General features: G+C 37.5%; 1 protein-coding gene and 1 long non-coding RNA gene across 2 annotated transcripts; one reads left to right on the top strand and one right to left on the bottom strand.

The window, feature by feature from the left end:
- Positions 1-21,311: 21,311 nt before the first annotated feature.
- LOC113579408 lies at positions 21,312-23,122 on the bottom strand. Its single transcript, XR_003410868.2, has 2 exons — positions 22,752-23,122; positions 21,312-22,249 (listed from the first exon to the last, which is right to left on the bottom strand). It is a non-coding gene; the product is annotated as an uncharacterized LOC113579408 (long non-coding RNA).
- A 61-nt stretch (positions 23,123-23,183) lies between these two features.
- Positions 23,184-24,705, top strand: armc7 (armadillo repeat containing 7). The gene is made up of 4 exons (XM_027013325.2): positions 23,184-23,382; positions 23,794-23,874; positions 24,011-24,154; positions 24,271-24,705. The coding sequence occupies exons 2-4, from the start codon at positions 23,796-23,798 to the stop codon at positions 24,615-24,617; spliced, it is 570 nt and encodes a 189-aa protein (XP_026869126.1). The 5' UTR covers positions 23,184-23,382; positions 23,794-23,795; the 3' UTR covers positions 24,618-24,705.
- Positions 24,706-24,853: the final 148 nt, after the last annotated feature.

Raw genomic sequence — 24,853 nt, 5'->3', positions numbered from 1 at the left:
CAGATGGGAAAATAGCAATACTCTAACATGATACTGGATTGCTTTTTGTGGTGAGTAGGCATTCCTAAAGTGAGCCAGGATATGCAATCAGCAGCACATGCCCTGGTTTGAGCACAGTTCACAGACAATGCAAATAAGAAAGAAAGAACACAACTTGGTCTTTATTCACAGTTACACTGAGATGATGCTGAGAACATGAAGTTTAAGGGCTTTGGTGAGTCGCATATAGTTAATCTAAACCTTCAATGATAATTTCACTATATCACAAGATAATGCATATTATGAGTGTAATATGACAGAAAAAAAATAGTTTACTAAATACCTATTAGATGAAAAAGAGGACAAGTCAATTATCCCATCTTTGAGTATAATATTATCATCAACTGTTGGGAGAGGAACAAAAACAACTTGTTTATAATTCATTTATTCAATCACTTAGTGAAATAATGAGCCATTACAATGAGAGTAGAACAATTCGAATTCTTAAACAATGACAGGTACAGGAAGATCAATGACATCTCTCAGTTCATTTTGTCTTAAATGTATTTTATTAATATATATTAGTATAACAAGGGAAAATAAAACATTATGAAACCAGCTATGCTAATTCAAAGCATATTTGTTAAGAAACTTCAAATCAAATAAACCATGACTTGCACAAAAATCCAAATGAATACTTTGGAATAGATCAATAAGTGTTTATTACTTTTTGCTGAAATTGTTTAATACAAAAGGACAAAAGACCCTTTAGGAATTTGTCTCCTGTCAGAGATATAAATGCTGCCAAAAAGGTTGCCCAACATTCTGAGTTTTCCAGATCAATATTATACTCTCCCAGATACCCACAGCAGGGACTGCTGAAGCTATTCCTCATCTCTCACATGGCCAAGGTCTGCATAAGTGCTGACCCATAGTCTAAAACTATCCTACAGTAATCTCACAGGCCAAAGGGATGAGCACAGAACATTATTTTTATTTGTTCATGTAATGGGGTAGGGTATTAATTATAATTTGATTATAAATAATAAATAAATAAATAAATAAAAGTATAATAAACATTTAATTCATCTATAGTTGTGCCTTGTCTTTAGAATGTTCAAATTACAAATTTGTGGTAATAACCCAACCAGTCCAAGCATTCAGAAGAAAAACAATATTACTTTAATTGATCTCTGAAATGTTTTATCACTCACTGTGGGATTTCAAGAACTATACACAGTAAACCACTGAATGTCCGCTGAGAGCATTCTTGCATTCTTGCAGATTATGGATGCGCAATAAGAGGGGAGATCCATTTTTATGAATTAGGAGTGGTTGAAGTGTCTATCTTGTGCCACTGTTGTGCTGGTCAGAGGGTAGTAGGCTCATGTCACACAGGGACTAATTAAAGGTGACAACATCAGCCTGAAATCAATTTTTAAATTTGAAGTGATAGGACAGCACACAACACGGTGGAGACATTGTGAATGACAGAGATAGACAGGAGCCAAGAGCAGACTGAACGGACCACCCAGAGAAGACTACAAAGGAGATTACACTGACTGATATGTGTGTAGATGTACCCAGTGAATGTAAACACTTCTGAGGTACATCAATTTCACAGTGACCTTACTGTTATGATGCCACTAGATTAAGAAATTCCTTGTTATGTTAAATAGGTTTTCAGGCTCAACCATTCAGATTTTCAAATTTTTCATGTACCTAAATATAAGGAGGTACTTTGGCCATTATTAAAAATATGCTGCTTGGACACAAAAAATACTCTCACATTGTTAAGAACCCCTGGAACCACCCTCAGCATCGCACAGCCACGCCCACTCGCACAGACCCCCGATCTGAGTTCTAGCACACCTGATCCTCATTCTCATCATTACTGCCCCCCTTTATAAGCTTCCCTCCCCCGTGTTCACACCGCGAAGTACTGCTAACTTCATGTGATGTATCGAGCATTTCCAAATCTTTTATGTCTTCCTGGTTATTGACTCCTGCCTGCTTTTCAGACTTCATCTCCCACCTGACGCTTGGACCCAGACGCTGCCCCGTGTTTCGACCCTGGACCAACCCGACCACGCTTACATGCCTGATTCCATGGATCCGTTTGATTTCTGAAAATAAAATCTCATGCAATTGGATCCTCTTCTGTGTGTGTGTGTGTGTGTGTGTGTGTGTCCAATCGTTATACATATTACCAGTTTACCTCTCGCATACAAACAAAATATTCTCTCAAATTCACTAGGTCTGCCTCTCACATTGATTACTTTTACCTCTCACATACAAAATGTTACTACATTCATTATTTTTCCCATCATGTACACACAAAACACTCCCCTATTCCCTATTTTATCTGAATGGCATATATTTTATAAGTCTCTAAAAATAGATCTTCTGATCTTTTTGAGATGTGACTGAGATTGTCTGGATCAAGAACTCTGGCATAAGCTGGATACAATTCAGAGAAACATGTAAGCCATAAATCTGCCACACAGAGGAGAGTAAATCGTGTTATATAGGACAGAAGAAAGTAATGCAGCTGAGATCTGGCATGCCCCTCTGAGGTGATGTCTGCTGGCTTAAGTTCAAATCCAGTTTTCCCTCAGTAGTTCATGTGAAGTACTCGAGCAGGACAAAAAAAGCAACCATGTAAACAGAGAAAGTCTAGCCTAGCAGTTGGCTGTACAGCACACTGTGGTAATAAGTCCCAATTATTAGCGCCACAGAAGTTTTTAAGAGATGTTATACAAAGGCTGCAATACTACCCGTTTAGTACGGGCTCAGACCAGCTGAAATGTGGTGTTCTTACAGTATTCTCAGATTTCACCATAAGCTACAAAATGTATGACTCAAGCATGCGTATTGCACATTCACACGTTTTCAAAACTTAATTTAAAAAAGCAGGGAACATAATATTTATACATAATATATACATAACAGTACGTAAGATAAGAGTAAGTAAGATAACAGTAAGTAGGGTGTTTGCTGTTTTTGGAGGCCCAGTTTTTAATGATCTCTGGATTTTTTTTAATGATCTCCCCATTCCAGTAATGGAATTAATATAATCATTACCCAAAGCAATGCTGAAGTTATTGTAACAAATAGCTTTGTAAAAATCTATCACATTGGGCTATCACAAGTGTATCTTACTGTGCTTGTCAATCATCATCTCTGCTACATGATGTCATCATTCAGCAAAAGGGACACTCTGTATTCAAGGAGGGTCTAGCCATCTCACCCCCCACTGCCTTAAACATTAGTCCAGAGTCTGTCAGTTAATTCACCACCAGTACATTTCCTCACTGGTGTTCTACCAGATGGAAGCCCAAAGGGGGACTTTCCAAAAGTGAGCTGCCTAATTTACTCAACTTTGTTCTGCGGACATTTTATGACATGCCATTAAAACAGATGAGCTGTCTGGGGGGAGTCTGATAGGAAACTGGATTAAAGTGTTTTGAAAGTGGTACTACCAGCAGTGAGCAGTACACAGCATCACTCAGACGCTGTATCCTGTCCTTCATGTCAAACACTTTTGTTGTTAACGTTGATAAGCTTATAACTTCTTAACTGAATAGCTAGAATCAGTTGGAACTAAGTAAGATTATTAAATCCTTAGGCCAGGATTGTCACACCACTGATGAGATTAAAATGCAATAGCAGACTCTGTTTATTTAAAGGATTGAACAGGTATGGGCTGGGCATTTGACAAACAGTACTCAAGGTTTGGGCTGAGATGAAAATACAAGGTAAGTATATAATGAGCAGGCCATTAATAGAGATAGAAAAGAAATGCTCATGACTCAGGTAGGTGAACTAGAGACTTCAGGAGTGAGAATAAAAAGAGAGAAGAGATAAATAACAGTTGAAGGGGGTGTGGCCAGTGATTAGTGGGAAGGTGACACAGAGGCTTGGAGTGTGACAGATAAATACAAATAAATAACCTGTAGCTGAATTCAGGGTCTAAAGGTTTATGGGTTATCAGATGGGACAATACAGTCTCCAAAGTCATTACATTTTGTCACTTATGTGGACGCTGAACAAAGTGATAATACCGCCAGGAGGCAACATTCTATTTATTTTGTGATGTAATGTGTTCATGTATTTTTAGTGACAAGAAAGGAACACAATGGGGCAAATGTTCTATTTTAAGGGTCATTTTTCATGGTTTCTACCAATAATTGTTTAAATTATGGCAGTTTCTTACACAGTGAACTGACTCAACTATTCACCTTGGTTTCCCCTCCAAGATCAAGGTTGTCTGGGTTTGAGAGAATAAGCAAGGATAGTGTCATTTGTTTTAATCTTGAGCAGGCTCTATTATCATTGACCTTCCAATGATTTTTCCTGGAGCAGAACAGATAAAAGAAAGAATAAAAACATTTATGAATGTGTGATATTTTAACAGTATCTCAGTAGACTTATCAGTGTTTACTGAAAATCAATAATAGCCTGCATTACCTTTCTGGTGTTGACAAAAGCAACCATGTGGTGGGATTCAAAATCAATAAAATACATAACATCCTCTACACAAGGAATGGAGTGTATATTATGTTTAGTATATATATATATATATATATATATATATATATATATATATATATATATATATATATATATATATATATATATATATATATGGGACTCAGTATATGACTCAGTGTGTGTGTGTGTGTGTGTGTGTGTGTGAAGAAGAAAGATTCCTGTTGAGTGACCAGATGTAGAGAAACAGAACGTTTCGGACAGAGGTCCTTCATCAGATGGGCAAATGTATTGTATCTCTGGAAACTATGTGTAATTTACTAGAATTTTTAATCTCTCTCTCTCTCTCTCTCTCTCTCTCTCTCTCTCTCTCTCTCTCTCTCTATCTATATATATATATATATATATATATATATATATATACACACATACACACACACACACACACACACACACACACACAACAACAACAACAAGAACAACTTTCAGCACACTGGAGGATTATTTTTTTAAGAACCATCATAATTAAATTGTTTGACAGTTTGGTATACAAGATGGGAATTTTTAAATATGTAAAAATTCCCATCTTGTATACCAAACTGTCAAACAATCTGGCATGTTAGGCTATATATGAACACATTCACAGGTTGGATAGTTGAAAATGATCTGTGCTCCATGCGAATGGACCTGCTGACTTGAGTAAGTCAGTCAACAGAGCAGTGGTCAGCAGGCAGACTGCTCACACCTCTAATAAGGACAGCTGTCAAGCTGATAATCACCGCACCAGATCAAGCCACTTCCATGCTCTGGCCCGGAGGAGTTCAAGAAAGGCTGTGTTTAACAATCTGACAAGCAAGTGACAACTGAAGTCCCTTTTGGCCGACATGGCTAGATTACGCATTGAAGTTTATTTTGCTGATTGCTTTACTGGTCTGTTTGACACATAAAAGACTTTTTCAAAGGCAAAATCACATGCTATAAAGGTCCCACAGTATTTAAAACAAGAGCTAGGTCAGCCTCTTTATTTCCTAAGTATTTTAAATTCCAAAATTCTAGAAATAAACCAAATTGAGAGTTTAGTGCAGCTAAAAACAGGTGAAAACCAGTTCCCCCTAGACAAACATTTGAGGAAAGGGTGAAATTATCCCTCAAAAGAAAAAAAGACAATCTCACACAGGGAGGGAAAGAAAGAGAGAGCGTAGTATCTCAAAAGATCCTATGGCAAATACAGGTCCCGGCCTGGATGCCTGTCTGGCAGATGGGACACAGTACTTGGGTGTCATGTGAAAGATGGCTTGCCAAATGCCATGCCTCTCCTCTTATGCGTGGCCCTGCTGCTGACAGATTGAAAGCAAATAGGTGGGCGCAATAAACAAAGCCACCTGAGAAACTAGGGGTGAACTCAAGTGCCCTGAGCTGGCCATGTCTGCTGGCTACGTCACAGATCCAAATTAAAAGACCAATTAAAGTCACATTAGACCATAATGAGCCATATTCAGCAGATGAGTCACACATAGGAAATGTTTTATTAAAGAAAATAAACGACATAATTTTTTCATTTGTTTTCGCTTGCCTTTTATACTGTAATCTGAGGAAGATGTAAGTTAAAAACCATGATTATTTGTCTTTCTCAAAAAAAAAAAAAAAGTGGCATCCACAAATCTCTGGTCATTTTCCAAACATCACGTAAACATGTGTAGTATACCTATCTAAAGTTATGATCTGTTGAACCACCTGAGATCCCAGAGACATATACCAACAAGACACTCTTTAGACACATGAATACTGGCAATGTATATATGAAAATATAACAGAATGGGTGGGGGGGGAAGCCACAAACAATTTTCTTTAAAAACTGGGGGCTGGGGGAGCAGGGATATGCATTGTTCATCCATCAGATCTGAGAGCTGCACTTTTTTATTCGTCATCATGTCTGTAGAGCTAAGCCATCTGTGGTCAGTGGGGTGCTTTTAATTTGGACCCGAAAGCCCCACAGATCTGAAATAAGCCCAGGCTCCCATTTAGCCCAAAACCTTGCGTGTGTTCCAACAGAGAGTCTCAGAGGAGCTTGGATTCTAGCCTACTCTCTCACTGGCGTGCTACACTCCAACTCTGTGATCACACGGGTATAAATGTATTTTAAAAAACTAAAGAATTTTAAGCCTGAGAATACTATTCACACCTATTTATACAAAATAAATATGGAAAAAATGTTACCAGCACTCTATATTTACAAAAAAAATGTTATTATAGGTCAAAGAATTCTGACAAGTTCCCCAAAAATAAACTTTAAAAAAAAGTGTTGCTTCCTCTGATATCAAGCCATTAGCAGTTTTTTGACATGAGCACAGACATGAGGCCACTCACCCGCTGAGCCTGCTCAGGAGATGACTGGTCACAAGGCAGGCTCTTGACACACACAACTCTGCATACAGTCCTTTCTTATCAAGCTTCTCTTCGGAGGAAAACACTACATTGACCATGCCGTTCATTTCTCAGTGAAGATAGTTTATTTCCTGGTGATTTATAGGGGACATTGTTGAGGATCTGTGCATCTGTGGGCTCGGGTGTTGAGTTAATTAAAGCGAGGTCTCAGTGGACAGTCTCTTATGAGCTGGAGTCTGTCCGTCAGCCTCCATGGACATACCAAGGACTTTTATCAAGCAGCAGCTAGACACGTTCATCCCTCAGAAAAAAAAAAAAAAAGAGTTACTTTGAAGTTGGCAGAGCAGATCCTGACCACACTCTTGCCATGCAGAATGCTGTAACAGATTATAGAAACTTGAGGAACAGATCTGTTCCCTCTTATAAATGAACAAACTATCTCCCATTTACCAGAAGATTAACTAAAGGTGAACTACAGACTAATTAGGGCTTTAAAAATCCTTTTAAAGAAATATTTCATAGATGAAAGTATTTTCCAATTTTTTATATTCTCTGACTGTTGCTGCTCAATCTTTGCTGTGCTGGTTTGCCATCTCCTTGTTTGCCTCTGGCATCGATGAAGACAAAGTGATGGGGGGAGGCACAGCCTGGGGAAACATGATTTCTCTTTTCCAGCTGAGAATCAATATGCCAAGAGATAAGTGTAATAAATTGCCTTTCAAACATTAGACACCTTTACCTGATCCCAAAGGCAAACCTCATATGAGTGATGATGTTGCATGCATTCTCCAATATTTTTATTCCGTTCTGGTACTCTTAAACTTTAACACATGCCTTCAGTTTTGTTCTCGGACATGAAAAACTGTAAATAACAGACAAAGATTTTTTTTTTTCTGAAGTCTTTAAATGACTCATAATAATGTAATTCACTGTTGACTAATCTAGCATTAAGAAAGATTTTTGCACCATCTTCTTTCCAGGAAGACACCTTTTTGTTTTTGTCTTAGAGAAGAAACATTATTTTTTCTTTCAAAATTAAAAAAAAAAAAAAACTTATTGAAAAGTGTGCCATTCCTGTATACAACTCCAGGGTGGTGGGTGGATAGCTGCGAATTATATTAGACTATTATTGTCTACCAGACTATAATTAGTTAGCTACAGCAATGAAGCTGAATTAGCTGATCTTATGATAACCCAGAGTGTGAAAGAGACACAGCAGAGCACAAAAACCCATTTCACACATTTCTCATTCACTCCTGTAGGGAAACATATCACCATATCTCTCCTTCTCCATCCATCTTAAGATCACAAACAGCACACCCATGCTCTGCTGATGTCAACTAAAATATCTGGATGTATATAAAAGCATAACTTTTACTAAGAACTATTATTATTTAGTTCTAGAACACAAATGAGATACAAAGCAATTTGTAAACAAAGACATTTAGATAAAATAATGGAAGGAAGTTTACATACTGGATTTGCAGGAATCAAATTAACATTCCTTTACTACAGGTTTCTTTCTCCACTACACTATGACACTTGAAATGCTTTACTTACCGTACAAATTGTTGTATTCTGGTTAGCAGAAATAACATGCAGCTTTTAGAACATGCCCACTGATAATCTCCTGATCTCTGAAACTACCAACTACCATCAATTGAACATCAGTAGCTCAGAAGAACAATGAAAACAAAACTAAAATTGTGTAGTTTAAAAGACAGTTATAATCATTGTCATTATAATATTGAGGTATAATCAGCACATACAAAAGAGCACCCTTTAATTATGTCCTTCACAAGACCTGCTATATTGCTTTTGGCTCCATTTGAGAGAAATATCCCAGCAAGGGAGAAATTCTGTGAGCCTCTGATATCAAACTCACCCTCCAGAGGTCTCTTTACAAACATTACCAGTCTCCAAGTCAAATGCTCGAAGGGACAGACTTGCATTTGGGAAAAGAAAGTAACATGGCATATTTGTCACCCAGAGTTTCTTTTCTGTCCATAGTGATTAGGAGATGCTGAGGGCTTACTTTACACACAAACACACATAACTGAATGAATGCCCTTAAGTGGAGCAAGAACTATAGAAACAAAGTCTATTGACTTAATTAAACTCTACTACATTATTATGTTTTATTTTCATGACATCATTCATTCACTTGTATCAACATTTAAATATTCTCATATATGCCTTTTGCAATATTGAGATAATTATTTATTATAATACTGTTCAAAAATAAATAAAAGCTATAAGATTTAAAATTACCTAATGGGTCAAATATTATCCCTGTTTTCAATTCTGCTTAACACTATGTTGTCAGCATTGAGGCTCTGACTCGAAATCAATGGCTCACTTGAGAAGTCCACTGACCTGGCAAGTGACGAATATCAGGTAGACCCAATGATTTAATCAGGATTATTCAGGGGCTAATCTGTCCTCATTTTACTAGGCCAAGAATGCCCACACAAGGAGGTATGTGATCATACATGTTATTCTGTACTATTTATGTGAATTGGTATACATTAGTTTGCAAAACCTAAATCATTTTTATAAAGTTATATAAGTATAATGACACATTTTATATTCAGTGTGTAGAACTTTGATTTGAACAGGCTTCTATCAATTCTGCCATCGCATTAAAGGTTGTGCTACAGGTAGTAAACTTTGTTATGGTCCTTCATTTCCCTCATGTGTTGGTTTTAATTACCATCTCCATCATCATCATCAAGGGAACCACACAATAAATCTCTGCACTCCCATCACTTGCAGTGGGATCATAATTAATGCTGTTGACTTTATAGCCTGCCCCTAATGATCATTTCCTTGATGATAAGCACCACTAACGAGCTGTATTAATGAAGTGTCACTTGTCTTGCCTCATATGTTGATTTGATTATTGATATTCAGCTTTTGCTTTTCACTATTCTTTATTAATAATTGGATATTCATAATTATCATTCAGATACCAGATGAAAAAATAATATTTACAATTTGTTCAAATCCAAACTTAACATTAAGGACTGTTTATGAATACCTCTGACAGAATGTCTTGTACCTAAAAATCTGTCTGTGAGAGAAACAGAAAAATGTGACATTAAACCCTAAAATTATAATCTTTCTAACCATTTGAGAACCAGGCATCTTGCCTACTCATATTACTGCTGCCACTGTGATTGTGATGCAGACAAACAAACATACCCAGAGTTGAGTTTGCACTGAGTTATTTGCTCTGACTCTATCAGACCACAAAGGCTGCAGCGAGGTGACATTTGGTATCTTTGTGTCCAGACATATTTGACTAGCTTGGAAGGGGAACAGTTTGTATGTGTCACAAAATATAAATAAATAAATATACATTTTTAAGTTTAGACAAAAAAAAAAAAAATCATTATTAAAAACTTACCAGCCTAACCAAATTCTCCAAAAACTGCTGCCCTTCAGGAGAATGGACAGATGAATTTCATCCAGTATGTTCTGCTAATCATTTAAACATTTGGGACAATGACACTGCAGCAATGTTGCGCATGTTCCAAGCAGCCACACACATAAAATACTGTTAAAAGCATGAGTGATAAAATTAGTCATTTAACGACTGTAGTGGATAGACAGCTATTATTAGCACTAGTACAAAATTGTCAAATATCCAGATCAAGTTAATTAATGAAAACTGACTTTAGGAAGAATAAAAATCATAGTTTGAGAGTGACATATTCAACAATGTTGTTTTTTGACTGAGGACATGACAGGGCTGTGTGAACAAGCACCCTCTCAAATCTTCAGAGTGGAACCGATTGTGAACCAACTGGCTAAGACAGTAAATCAGTGCCTGAATTGCTTCCATTTATACAATATCAGGTAAGTATATTTGTACATGAAAGCTGCCCTACCTGTATTTGTTCATTGCCAGGTGTTGGAAATGGGATGGTACCAATGATTTACAAGCATCACGGCTCAGTGCCTAGAAGCCTGATGGTAGCTATTCGTTGATTTCCCTTTGAGTGCCAGGCCAATCAAGAACGGGATTGGCTGTCAGTGTTGTCAACCTGAAGGATGAGAGGAGATGGAGATCAGTATCCCAGTCTGGCTGGTGACTGATGGACTGACTAAATGCCTGGAACCTGATGCTTTGTTCAGTCTTAACACAGCTGGCTATGAGCCGAGAGCTGCACATCCTTTGGGAAATAGCCTGCCAAAAAGCCTTTAATATATTTCCCTAGTGTGACAAAGGGCTGAAGGCAGCAACCACACCCACTCTCAAGCCTAAGTCTTACAGGTGGTAAATATGTGCTCTGACCTCCAAACCAAAGAGCCAACTCTCTGGCACAACCAGCCTTTTGTACTGTGTACCATGCCCAGATTACAAGCTAAAACCAATGGGCTGCTAATTAGACAAACAACATTGTCAGAGTTGAAAGTAGGGTCACTATGTTTGCCAGAAGCTTCTTTTCTTTGTTACTATCTCAGCCTGACCTGAAGCAAATCCTCTGAAGAGAGCAGATGGCTCCTTTTCTGACATGTGTGTGAAGCTTCCCAGGGACCTTACTCTGAGGTATCAACTACACACACCCGCAAGCCTCCTCCGCTCGAGTGCCTGAGTGATGGATGGGGGATTTGAAAAGACAGGCAAGCCTCCCTGGGCTCCTCCTCATGGATGGAGAAAGAGAGAGAGAGAGAGAGAGAGAGAGAGAGAGAGAGAGAGAGAGAGAGAGAGAGAGAGAGAGAGAGAGACAGAGACAGAGACAGAGACAGAGACAGAGAGATATAGATTAAGAGCAAAGACCAATTTGAACTGAATTAGGTCTAGTCCAAATTGTTGGCACACTCTGAGAGGGGAGATAATGTAGGAAAGCAGAGATGGGCTCAAAGCCTCAGAGATAATGTCAAGATCACAAAGAGAGAATTTGGCAACACTTCACTTGAGGGTCACACTTAGCATTCAGTAACATAGTCATTCTCAAATAAACAAAGTACTTATGGGAAATGTTTAATTCACCAAAGCCTGCACCAAAGCCTGACACATAAATTCAGCAATTGCCACAGTTTCCATGAAAAGAATTATAGTCACATAATTGGATGCATCAACATCCAGAGGAGTCCAAAGCACACCAATTCAAGGCTTATTTGATGTCACTGAGGTAAGCACTGATCTTTCTACTGACCTATGATGACTCTTTGTTCACATTATCAAAACCAATGTACCACTCAATGTAATAATGAATTATGGAAAAGTATTTCCTCTTCAGTAACACATGTAAAGAACATATTTTAACGTGCCTTTCTGCAGGTTGCCAGTGTAACAGTGTATAATTTCTAGTGATGCTAAGGACTAAAGTAGGAATAAAATGTTCCCCATATGCACCTGGTGCAAGCTGTGATGTTGGAAGCACTGCTTAACTCTTCTTCCTTTCAGCCCATTTTCATAAAAACACATGGTACAATTTTATGCCAAACCTCCTCCATATGGCTCAACCATCAATCTTCTCTGACATCTTATTAACTCCCAACAGACACCAATACCCACAGATAGGTTTGGGTGGCGATAACCAGTTCACATATTTATTTATTTTCCCATCGATCTTTCACAATGTGTAGGAAGAAACGTTTAGGCCAAGTCCCTAAAAACAACCACACAAAGGGATAGGAGAGATTAAATATGCTCACTAATGTAATTTCTCTCCCTCTAAGAAAGAAAAGCCACATTTTTGCAGTTATCCTTTTATTTCATGGCCTGAGTTATTATGTAGAGCCAGACAAAAGACGCTGGCAATTAGTACAACTGCAATCACAACACACTCCAAAAGGAGAAAAAGGAGAATATCTGACAGTGCAGTGTGATCCCTTCAGGAGAAGTCATTACTTATCCACCAAATCCACGAGCTGCCTTTCTAACATGAAGGCCTGTTTACTTTGAAGACGGCTTAAGACACAGAGATCCCACACGAGACTCACGTAAACAACACATCAAAATGATGAATGGCTGTCGTGACAGCACCGATCAAAGCCTTCCTTCACTGCCACAGAACAGGCTGAGGCCACCCCGGCCCTTCTAGGGAGGACTTCAACCAAGGAGTTCAAGCTGTCAGCATGCCACATCGTCTGGCTCACGCGGAGTTGTGAAGGCAGGAACAGGCATCAGGCCTGGATGTGGCGTTATCAGTGCGGCAGGCGTTTCTTCCTCAAATTGATCACCCTTAATGAGCTCATCATGCCCCCACTGAGAGACGTCCCGATTACATCTGTGAGCCACATGGGGTGCAAGAGCACTTGCAGAATTATGTGCTGCCTGTCATGTGCACGCTAGTGCGCACGCGCCCACTCGTCTGTAACACATACAACACAATGTCATCTCCCATTTATGGTATGGCATCACTTGGTCTGACACTAATAGCACTTCCCCATTGACATGATGCCAGTGCTGGTGCCAAAATCCCGAACAGTAACACTTTTCCACTGCAAAATCATAGGTTCTTGACCAGAAAATTGGTACCGTTCTGACCCTATAATCTTGTTGGTCTTAACCCCACGAACCTATGATGTAAATGGTCGAAGGGCGGGGTCATAGGGTAACCTCATAAAGTTGTTTACCCACCTTACTACCATTTACAACTAAAAATGCGAGAACTGCAGTTAGTAATGAATCATGGTAAGTGGTCCGTGGAAGAAACAAACACATTACTTGCAATATGGCCATGTAGTTTATACGCAGTCTTCCAACTTCTGTTTCCGGTGGATGAAACACCCACATCCACATAGCTGACGTAATCATTGGGTTCTTGACCCAGTGGAAAATTCGTAAAAGATTCGCTAGTTCACAGGAACCGGCACAAGCTCTGGACCCAGCTTTTCTACTTAGTTGGTGGGAAAGTCACATAACAGTACTGCTTACTGCAGGCTGTGAGAGTTTATGCATGGTGTAAGAAGTACACACTTGAACAACGCAACAGACCAGTCTCCAACAACATGCTGCTACTGAAGTTTTGTGCGTTATGGTAGCAGTGACCAGTTTGGTTGGCAGGTCTATTGCTGTAGAAGATTAGCAGCAAATTAATAGCAATGCAACAATTTGAAAACAGTGTTTCACATTCCCCTAAATTACCAAAATCTAACATGAATAATTTTTGTATTCTAGCTCAAGTAATATTTGCCTGATTTTTACATTTCCTGTTCAGTAATTACAGTAAGTTACTGATAGGAAAATAAACAACTGCTTCTTTTATAAACCAGATAAAAAAGTCACTTTCACTTTTCTTTTACTGGAAAAAAAATATGTACTTGAGTAAGTCCTACTGTTCTAACTCTGTTAATAAAGATTATCTTAAAATTAATTCAGCATAGATAATAAGGAAATGTGTTCAAATCCATGAGAAAAAAATCTCATATCAACCACAGGGGACATTGCCAAGGACAGACACATTAAGGTATCACAGCCAAAACAGTCAAGAGCATTAAGTACAGTTAATCTAATCTCAGGAAGTCTGCAGAAAGTCACACAGAGCATAACCACAGCACAAGGCAGGTGCTCTGCTGCAGTCATAATTGCTCCCAAGATGGGAGAGAACCTTCATTTTGCATCATTAATCAATAGAATACATTACAATCAAATTGGCATTATTCAGAAACTAAATGAATTATGGCATAAATGGATACATAAGTTCAAAACTGCTTTTACACTTATATGCTTACATTTACTTTAAACTTGCCCACAATCACTGATATAGCTCTAATATATTCTCAGATCTGGCATGGGGAGGTTACATAACTGGTAGGAAAGGTTCGCCAATACCTAATGACACACTTTTCATACACACACACACACACACATATATATATATATATATATATATATATATATATATATATATATATATATATATATATATATATATATATATATATACTGGTCCTGCAAAAGCTTGGCTTCCATTGAAAACCTGGGAGGCAGAACAGAAACCTTCAGTTATGTTATCTTATGCCCTGTTATCCTCTATCTGTATTTTTTATCTCCTTCATTCATGTCCATTGGTTGGTGCTCACTGGGGAGAAAAGGCTGTACCTTCCATTCAAGAACTGGTACTTGTCAGATAAGGTCAGTGTAATTGTTGGCAGAGGAGACATAGACAAGCTTGTGCTGTCATTGTGTCTTGTCTTTGAGGTACAGCCCTGGCAAGGATCTCAGCCTATGCTGATGCTTTCCCATCTTCATATATTTCCTTCTGTTTTATCCCTTGAAAGAGCAAACAAGTTCTCAGGCCAAAGCTACATAATTTGAAAATGCACGTCAGGAATTAAGACTTACTTTATAATACCAATACGAATAATTAATTGCCTCATACACTTCTTTCCAAGATCAAGTATGAAGTCTCAAGTCTCAAGTATGAACACCCAGACAGGAGTTAGAAAGATTCAATAATTTTGTTTTTGTTGTTTTTCTTGTTCTCTGTCTCTCTCATCTATGTCTGTTTATGATGTTCTTTGCCTTCTTTAGTTGAATTTTTATTTTTATACAAATCTTTTGGGTTAGAAGAGAAGGTGAAACATTGAATAATTTCTCATTTGTTGTTGCCCTCAGCCAAACATTGATTTCAAAAAGGAAGTTTATAAAGTTTGGTCAATTCACCTCAGGTGAAATCAATTTACTAATTCGGTGAAGCTCAACAAGTAAGGGGGCTGCAACCTTAAGAGTCTAATTTTCCTTCTCACACTCATCTTTTCAGCGCCTCTTGATCCAGAAATATTTTCAAATGCACAAAGTACTGTGCTGATGCTGAAAGAGATGTATGGAAGAAACTATTTCCTTCAGCTGTTCCCTCAAGCACATACTTATGATGAAGCTATCATGATGCACATATTTGCTTATTGTTCTTTTATCAGCTTTCATTCTTTATTCTTTCGGTCTGTGGACGGACTTGTGGCAAAGGTTTTGGGATGCACCCTCAAAGTGTACCAGTCCACTACTACTAGTTCTACTTGCCAGTGTTTAACCTTTTTAGCCCATTTCATTCCATATCTTTTGCATGTCCTCTTTGTTATATATCACAAGAGACAAGGGGGACTGCAAAGAAACATTTAATGAGCTTTGTGACCCTCCCATTTATATAAAATTTTAAGAACCCTTATCTACCTGACATCTGTCAACACCAGTGAAATCTTATTTCTGATGCTCCACTTACATTTTGCTAATGAATTTCAACTTGATTCACTGCAGTTATGTTAGCTCTAACGCTTTGATAATATTGTGAGTATATATAAATTTACAAATCTAAAATGTATACTTTCAAAACAATATTTGATACTTCTAAACAATATAGTCTTTAATATAGTTTTTATGCAGTCTCAGCTGTGGGGTTGCAGAATCCTCTAAAGCAGAAATTTCAGCGGGACACTGCAATACACATTCCCACAACCTCTGAAGCCAGCATCCAGGTAAAATTCAGCAGTCTATTTTAAGTGCTCCTATCCTCTGTCATAGAAGAATGCACTTGATTTTGCCTAAATATTTCAACAGCAATAATGATAACTAAAAGAACTTGGAGTTGTTACATACCAAAAGTGAACTTTTAATCGTAGTGTTAGCTATTTTTTTCTTTTTGCCTCTGGGCTGCTTCATTTCCTGCTGCAATTTCATCTTTAATTACTTTGAGAAACCGGCATCTCAGGGGTCATAATCATAATTATCGTTTACATATCTCATTAAATAGATCTCATTTCCATAGAGCTTGGTCTTGGATAGGGATTAGACCTGTGCATGAAGATAGTAGCAGGTGGTGAGCTGTATATGATTGTCTAAGACAAAGATCAAAGGAATAAATAATTTTGCATGTGACCAAGAGACACTGCAGGTTTGTATGAAGTGTATAGACATGGAATACAAGTATAGATTTAGCTCCAAGTTGGTATGAATGATAGTTCCCTGACAGGACTACACTCTTATGATAGAGAAATCTTCTTTACATGAAATGCAGTAATGAACCCCGCACAAAACCATTTCCACCCATGTTTTTTCCCTTCAGTGGATTAATCTATGTCATTCTTAAATAAGCAACTCCTGAAACTATGCGGCTCGTGAAAAAGACAGACGTCCTAAAGACAAACCCTACTATCCAATAAAGGCAAACTCTATTGATATAGTGGTCATTTATGCATCAGTTATTTCAGTGTCCCCTCTGCTACACATCCATTTGTCCTCTCCCTTTGTGGTCACCTAAATACACTCACCCAATGACATTAAGAATTAGATTTATGATCAATGAATAACCCTTGTACTGTCAGACATTACAAGGATAAACATGAGGTTGAAATCTGTGCTTTGTAGTCATTAGTTGTATAATGTGTTTATGCATGTGTATATGCTTTGTTGATACTATGAATATAGATATTGTATTGCAAAAATAATGATACCAGTAAATGAAAACTGCAGACACAGTGCTTCAGAGCAGGAAGTTGTTGTGTGGTCAGTGTGGCTATTGTGTGGTATGGGCACAAGCCTATGGGATCTGGGGTAAGGGGAGGGGTATTGCACCTGGCTGTGAGAGTGTCTCTGTCCTCTGTCTAATTCAGCACCTCCAGCTGAGTTCAGCTCTAATAAACCATCTGCCCTGTCATCTTCCAGCATACGCCACCACAATGGCTCAATACCTCAGAAATACATCCCACAAATGTGCCACCCATGTTTAGCCGTACTGATACAGGTGGGTTATCAAACATAAAACAAACAAAAGAAATTAATAGGAATTAAAGAATTTATGTAACTGGACTGAGACAGAATTACAGAAAGACCAGTAAGTGTCAGAAGAGCAGATCGATGAAAAATAAATTGTTTCAGTCTAATAGTGAATTTAACCTGAAGGTCAAACCTCTGGTCTGATTGTTGACATCAGACACATCACAGTTGATGCACTTTAAAGATTAAGTTTTGTTATTGTTTCTTGTAGAAAGGAAGGATAACATTTTAATGAAGCTAAAGTGTAATAAATCTGTATTACAGGTTTAAGCAGACACTCCATAATTACTTCTCATCAGATTTAATCTAGGGGCACTTCCTTAGGCCAGCAAAGGAAGAGAAGACAGTGGGCTTTGTTACTAAAATACCTCGCTTAACTACTTATTGATAAATATATCAGATGACACTAACCACTTTCATGAAAGACATCTATTAAAATAATACAGTCTGGTATGTGTTGTATGTTTTTAGGCTAGAGAGACCAGTTCTTATGCCTTCACAATTATGTAAATTCATAGAACCAGTATCAGACATCCTATAATAACATATAAGTATAATTATGTTCTGCTGTTCTTTAATAGTTAGACTATTAAACTTTAATGGATTCATTTACATTTTGTCAACAGAAGTAAAAACTGTTAAATATTTCTTACTGTTTAATTTGGCTTTTAAATGAATGTTTTAGTGTTATGTATTTTCTAAACCAACATAATAAGCATACCATTTCTCAGACAATGCCAGAGGGGTAGTCAATTATTACAATTTGTTCTCTCATGGTACAAATGTAATGCCTTGAAGTTTAGTGACTTTTGCAATTCCTTATGCACACTTTACCAGATTAAAGACAAAAAGTATCATGTTTAAAGTCCACACAGTAAGCAATTGCTGCTGTAATAATAAAGTTCAAAGATTGCAATTCAAGACCACATTTGTTCTATACTGATACCTTTCACAAGGCAGTTCTGCAATCCAGGGCCAAAGCTAACTGGATATAATGGGTGTGGGTCCATTCTTAGCACAACAGGTTTGTTAGTGTTGCAGTGGCACAGTTGAGGGTGTTGAGCTGACACAAATTCATCAGGCACATCAGCATTGCTGGGGTTCTTACATGTGCCGGTGTCATTGCTGGGTTGAAAGAGTTCCATCCACCCCCCAAAACTACCCAGCCAACAGCAATCCTGTAGCTCCTAAGGCTAGTGGGTGCATAGCAACTATGCACAAGATGCCCCTACAATGGTGTTTACAATAATTTCCTTGGTAAAAGTATATTTTATACATTTATTTCATTTTATATATAGCACAGAGAGAAATCACGTTTGAATAAGAAAGCTACCATTGAGAATGGGATAGTGCCCCCTGGAGGACTTAACCATATAAAATACAATACCACAAACAAGCTAACTTGGAGAGTCACAAGATGTGTGTGTGTAAAAACAACTAAAGACCTGCACTTTATCCCTGTTGTACTGTTGTTCCTGTTGTGTTCAGAAAAAGATAATACATCTCACAAATCATAAAGCACTCATTTAAATGTTGGCAGATGAACAAAAATTGACTGTCACATTGCAATAAATCTTGATATATAACATGAAAGATTTTTTCTCCATTTTCATGAATCATATTTACGCAAATATATTTTCTCATTTGCAGTTTTGAGGGAAACTGTAGATGACTACTGAATGCCAAACATACTGATCAAGAAATGATTGAATAAGTTGGCAAAATATTTCATAAAAGGCTCATGTTATGGTCTGAAAATGATATCCAGATGCAGCCAAGAGGATTATTAGTGAAAAGACCAAGAAGACAATAGAAAATGAAGCTTGTGTTTTTGTTTATACATGGAAAGATGAGCCATTTTAAAAATGTTTCACACCCCAGCATCGATAGTTAATTTTCTAAATGTGACATGAAAATGATTGAACGATTCCTATGTTCCTAAAGTCTAGCTTGCAATAATGATGCGATTTCACTTCAGACTTCAAAGAACCAAGCAGTAACAAGGTAGTAATACAACCTTATCTTATCTCTGTAATTACTTGATTTGCTAAAAGCAAATTAATGACTTGTGTTTGAAAAATACTCAATTAGAATTCTACAATTAGAAATCATGTATCATCCTTGTATGTCCAGACTATATCAAGTTCAAATTTGGTTTATTTGTCACATACATAGTGATACACAGTATAACTCGCAGTGAAATATTTCACTGACTGATTTATCATGAGGAAAATACACCTTTTTAGCTCTCAAAAGAAAACCACAGACAGCAACTAAAAGAGAAAACATTAACAGGTATATTTATAGCCCGTTGCGATAATATCTGTTTTAGATTCTAACATCACAGGATATGTCTTTATGCATGTTCAGAGAATGACTGTGTTGACAAACTGCTAATCATAGAAGGGCTTAGGGGGAATAATGTTGACTTTGAAAAATGAACATAACTTCGATAAATCCAGTTAGTTTTTCCTTTCAGATACTGAACAGAACACTGTATGACCTATAAATACTTCAAAATTAAATACGCACCTTTAACCGAGTCGTAACATGACAAGACAATTAAAGATTACTACACTAAAAGGTGGTTCTCCTTCTCCTTGGCATCCAGTGTAATATAACTAAACATGTCAAAGAGGATCTTCCTATTATGCTAAAGAATATGAATTATACTAATTAAAATTATCACCTTAGACTATTCATAGAGGAAGGATTGTGTCTGTGAAATCTTTCTCCAAGCTCTTTCACCCCAATTCAGTCCCCTGTCAACTCGTTCTGCTATGTGTATTTGCTGCACCTACCGGTTCAACAAACAGGTGTAGTTGTGAGAAGACAGGGTATGCTGTCCACTGAACTGTCTGTCATATAGGGGTTCTCCAAGAACCATTCTTAAGTCTCCGCCACATCAATCATTCCATTACCAGAGACAGACCTGTGGGAATCCATTACGTCTTGCATGAAAGGAAGAAGGTTGGACTTTTGCTGAGTAACTGGACTGATAGAGCTTCTGTCTGTACAGTGATGGAAAATTACTGGGCCTACCAGGCTTGGCAAATGACAACCTGCACTCTGTCACAAAGAAGGTAGTAAATTAGACTGCTGAACAAGCTTATTTGGTTTTGGTGAAACTCCTTGCATTATTACTTTGTTCCCAGCAGGAAGCCTTGACCGTTCTTAAATCTTGTGAGAATCCAAAACGTATTCCCATAAGCTTTAGATTTGCATATTGACAAAAAATTTTTTGCTAGCTTTCAGCAGATGGCACTCTAAACATTTTAATGGATGTTGTCCCAGTGGCCGGACAGTGATTACATTTGGTTTTAATCTAAAAAAATCTGCTCACTTAATTTATGTAATTCAGTTCAAAGTTATAATTCGTACTTCAGCCTAGGAAAAATGCAAACTGACCAGAGAAAGAATGTATTATGATATTACTATAAGCCTATCTGCCATAACATTTAGTTTTTTTTATACAATTAGCAAAGACCTAGCAGAAACATGAAGCCAGACACCCCAAACAACAAAAACTATGCTACTTTTGTGGCATACTATGCACGGTTACGCTTTCATTTTTTATTGCTGTGCTGTCTGGCATAATACCCTCTCCCACAGCTGTGGTATATCCTAACAAACATGGGCCTGCAGTGACAAGGGTGACCAAGGGTAGGTGGGTTGCACTGCAGCCTGCATAATGCACTGACTATGCATAAAACACATAGCTGTCTACAAGTTCAACATGAAATTGTTTAATATATGTTCATTTTAAAATAAAGACGACATTGGCAATACAATAACAATTTATGGGCAATCTTATGTTAGCCAAAAATAAATAACAATATAGTAAATATAACCTTTACAATGAACCATTTCAGAGTGAAAAGCTTTAATTTTAATACCATAAACATGTCCATTAATTTACAAATGCCTCATTTGTATTTTTATTTTGTTTAATATTTACATATATTTTAGGTTCTTTCATACATTCATTTAAAACATTAAAGGTTACTTTGAAAAAAAAAATTGGGAACTGCAATCATGTACATAACTCATATGGCAGATACTGTGCTGAAGCATTAAACTTGAAAGGTGAAATACAAAATGTTTTACTGGAAACTGTACTTATCCTCTTGGCAATTTAATATCAAAGATATTTGTCTGTGGCTTGATAACAGGCACACGCAACACTGTCGCAGCACAGTTAGGTTCACTTTCAGTTAGGTTCACTTTCATATTGAGTCCCTTAGTTCCATATAGTTTTATTGTTTTATAGTTTTATTGAATGTAGTGGAAGATGTTCTTGCCACACACACACTAATGTCCTTTCCGACTCCTTGCAAGTGTTGATAACTTTGTGTGTGCCAAGTGTTTCTCAGATTTATCACATTGTAAACTGATTTAATCTCACACACACATAGGCATATTAAAGACAGGCACCCTGGTATTTTCAGTGGTCATCTTGTCACCTGAAAGCGCATTTCTGCTATCCTCAAAGGTAAGTTGATGATTCATTTCACGGAAAGTGCATAAGTTCACTTGTCCTCTTTTTGTTTCTTCTCAGTCAGCTTTTCTATTTGTTTCTCTCTTCTTTGTAGTACCTCTAACCTTTTGGCATCATAACGTGCACGTTCCTGAGCTCGAATCTCTTCCACGTCTTTTAAGAACAAATGCCTTCAGGAGATAAGTCATGTTTAGTTGCAATACTGATGAAAAACGTTACAGGTTCGACAGTAAGACAAAATTGAATGCCAAGTTATTCCCAAATGTAAAATGAAGACGAATCATTAACATTTCTAATGTAAAGGTGTCCAAGCATAACATTCACGGTCGACTTTCAAGGGGGAAAAAACTAGAGCTTAACATTGAAACAGTAGCTAGCTAGCTAGCTAGCTATAGGCTTACGGCGTCATCATTTAGCTTTAGCTAGGGTTAGCTAACTTTGCAACTCAAGAGCTGTCCTGCTTATTAGAGTTACCAAAAGTAAATAAAGAGCAATACAATTTACTTTGTTTGATGATAGTAGTAATGGATGAATATTCATGCCACTGACACAGCTTAGAAGCTTAAGATAGAGAAAGTGATCTGTGCATAGTTTAATGCAGATCACCTCATCTAGCTTGTTAACTATGCTTCTAATAAAGTGGCATGAATCGTACTTTGAAAATAACCTTACCTGTTGAAAAATGCTGTGGCAAGACCTGCGATTAAGGTGCCAAAGAGAATCGGTTTCATAAAACGTTTTTTTGGCGACAATTTGTGTTGATTCATGTTGCAAGACTTCACAAGTCTTTCATTCGAAAAGGTTGGTGGGCGAAGCTACGAGTTAGCTAATTAGCTAGCTAGCTAGGTTAACTAATATGCTCTAAAAAAAAAAAACCTGACCTTCAGACCTCCAGTGTCATTTTACTAAACGACTGCATTTTTGTTATCATTTAGATGGGTTCGAAAACTATGTCGGAAAACATTTAGAATAATTCACTAAAATATCACAGCAACCTTTAAGACAATGTTTAGCTAAAACATTTACGAAAATGTCCTATTGAAATGGAACTAAGTGAATTCCTGGGAAGGTACTTTATAAGAACCGGATGTTTATCCTCACATGCGTGCACCATAAAAACATGTCAGGGAGCCAGCTAGTTGATAAGCGAGTTTGCCAAGTTATGTTGATACATTAATTTACTAGCCAGCTAGTGATCTTCGAGTTTGCAGAAGAAACTCACACAGCAAACAATCTGTTCAAGTTGTAGAATTTTTTTCTTGGGTGCTACGCTAGCTACCGTGAGCTAGGTTAGCTAACCTGGGTAAGATAGCTAATTTCCTAGAACCTTAGTTTTGTGGACACTGCAATGTGTAGCTAGTTAGGTAAAGGTTAGTATGTAGAGTTATCCATCTAGCTAACCAGCTCGTTTATGATCATTCTGGTTTATTTGTTTTATTTTATTATTTTACATTTGTCAAACATGCTAAAGCATGTAGCATGGTTTAAAATTGCTTCAACCTTCCACCGAACGGGAAATTGGTTCTTAGCTAGTTACGGTGTTTGTAGCACAGTTTTTATTTTAAAATGTTTGTTACTCGTATTTCTCGTATCTAAAGTTAAAAAGCAAATGCTGTACATACTGCTGATAACACGTCAGGATAAAATAAAGACAGGAGACGATTCGAAAGCGTGTCCAGTGATGTGATAGTTAAAGCACATAATGTGTTTGCAGGAATGGATCGGTTCTGTACATCAGACAGGTTTGAATATTTGCAGGGGCTGGTGACAGAGTTTCAGGACACTGACAGTGAAGGTATCATCAGATGGTTCACGTTAAAAGTATTTTCTAGAAAATATGGTAATGTAGATCAAACTATTGCTTACTGTTGTTAAACAAAGTGTAAAAATATGATCTAAACATCTTTAGCTCTTCCATCTCTTCGGTCTAGAAGCTAAAGAGCAAATCTTGGCCAACCTTGCCAACTTTGCCTATGAGCCACGTAACATGGAAGCCTTACGGATGCTTCAGGTCACTGAACTCTTCCTGGACATGCTGACAGAGGACAATGAGAACTTTGTAGAGTTTGGAATTGGTCAGTATAACTGAACAAACTTTAGATATTTTACATTGTACAATGTGGCTAGTAGGGTAAAATGGTTACAGGCACAGATTTGTGTGATTTCAGTCATCATGACTCTGTCTTTTCAGGTGGACTGTGTAACCTCAGTATGGACCAGGAGTGTCGTGATCAAATTTTGCAGAGCGGAGGAATTCCTTTAGTGACAGGCTGCCTGTCGAGTCACAGAGACGAAACTGTTCTCTCTGCCATCACTACACTAATGAATCTTACCACAGCAGAATCATGCTCCCAAACAACAGATAATGCAGTGGTGCAATGCATGCTGCGTTTCTCACTTACACGGAACCCTCGACTCTCTAATCTGGCTGCTGTCTTCCTGCAGGACTACTGCTCCCAGGAACAGGTGGACAGAGCCAGGGAACTAATGCAAGGACATACCCAGTCAGTAGTTGGTATTCCACTCCCAAAAGACTAAAAGCCTTTAAATCAAGGATGTTCAGTCAGAGCAGTTTTGATTTGTGATGAATGCTGATCTGACTTAAGAGTGACAGTATGAAATCTTGGATGGTTTTAGTAGTGCTTTTTGTTCAACACTGTTATAGCAAATATCTTTTTCTATAGGCTGTTGTATTTTCAGGGTTCCAGGTAACACATGCTATTACTATAATAATGAGGTTATGATTAATATACTTTGATATACTAAAGAAACAT

This window comes from Electrophorus electricus, chromosome 14 (genome assembly GCF_013358815.1).
Source record: "Electrophorus electricus isolate fEleEle1 chromosome 14, fEleEle1.pri, whole genome shotgun sequence".
Lineage (NCBI taxonomy): Eukaryota > Metazoa > Chordata > Actinopteri > Gymnotiformes > Gymnotidae > Electrophorus > Electrophorus electricus.
The sequence above is the reverse complement of the archived record's forward strand: the minus strand, read 5'-3'. Positions and strand labels throughout refer to the sequence as shown.

Bases quoted from the DNA above. Each gene is read 5' to 3' on its own strand.
- armc7 (XM_027013325.2), top strand. From the start codon at position 23,796: ATGGATCGGTTCTGTACATCAGACAGGTTTGAATATTTGCAGGGGCTG. The intron at 23,875-24,010 runs GTATCATCAGAT...TCTTCGGTCTAG, and splicing joins TCAGGACACTGACAGTGAAG to AAGCTAAAGAGCAAATCTTG. The intron at 24,155-24,270 runs GTCAGTATAACT...CTGTCTTTTCAG, and splicing joins CTTTGTAGAGTTTGGAATTG to GTGGACTGTGTAACCTCAGT.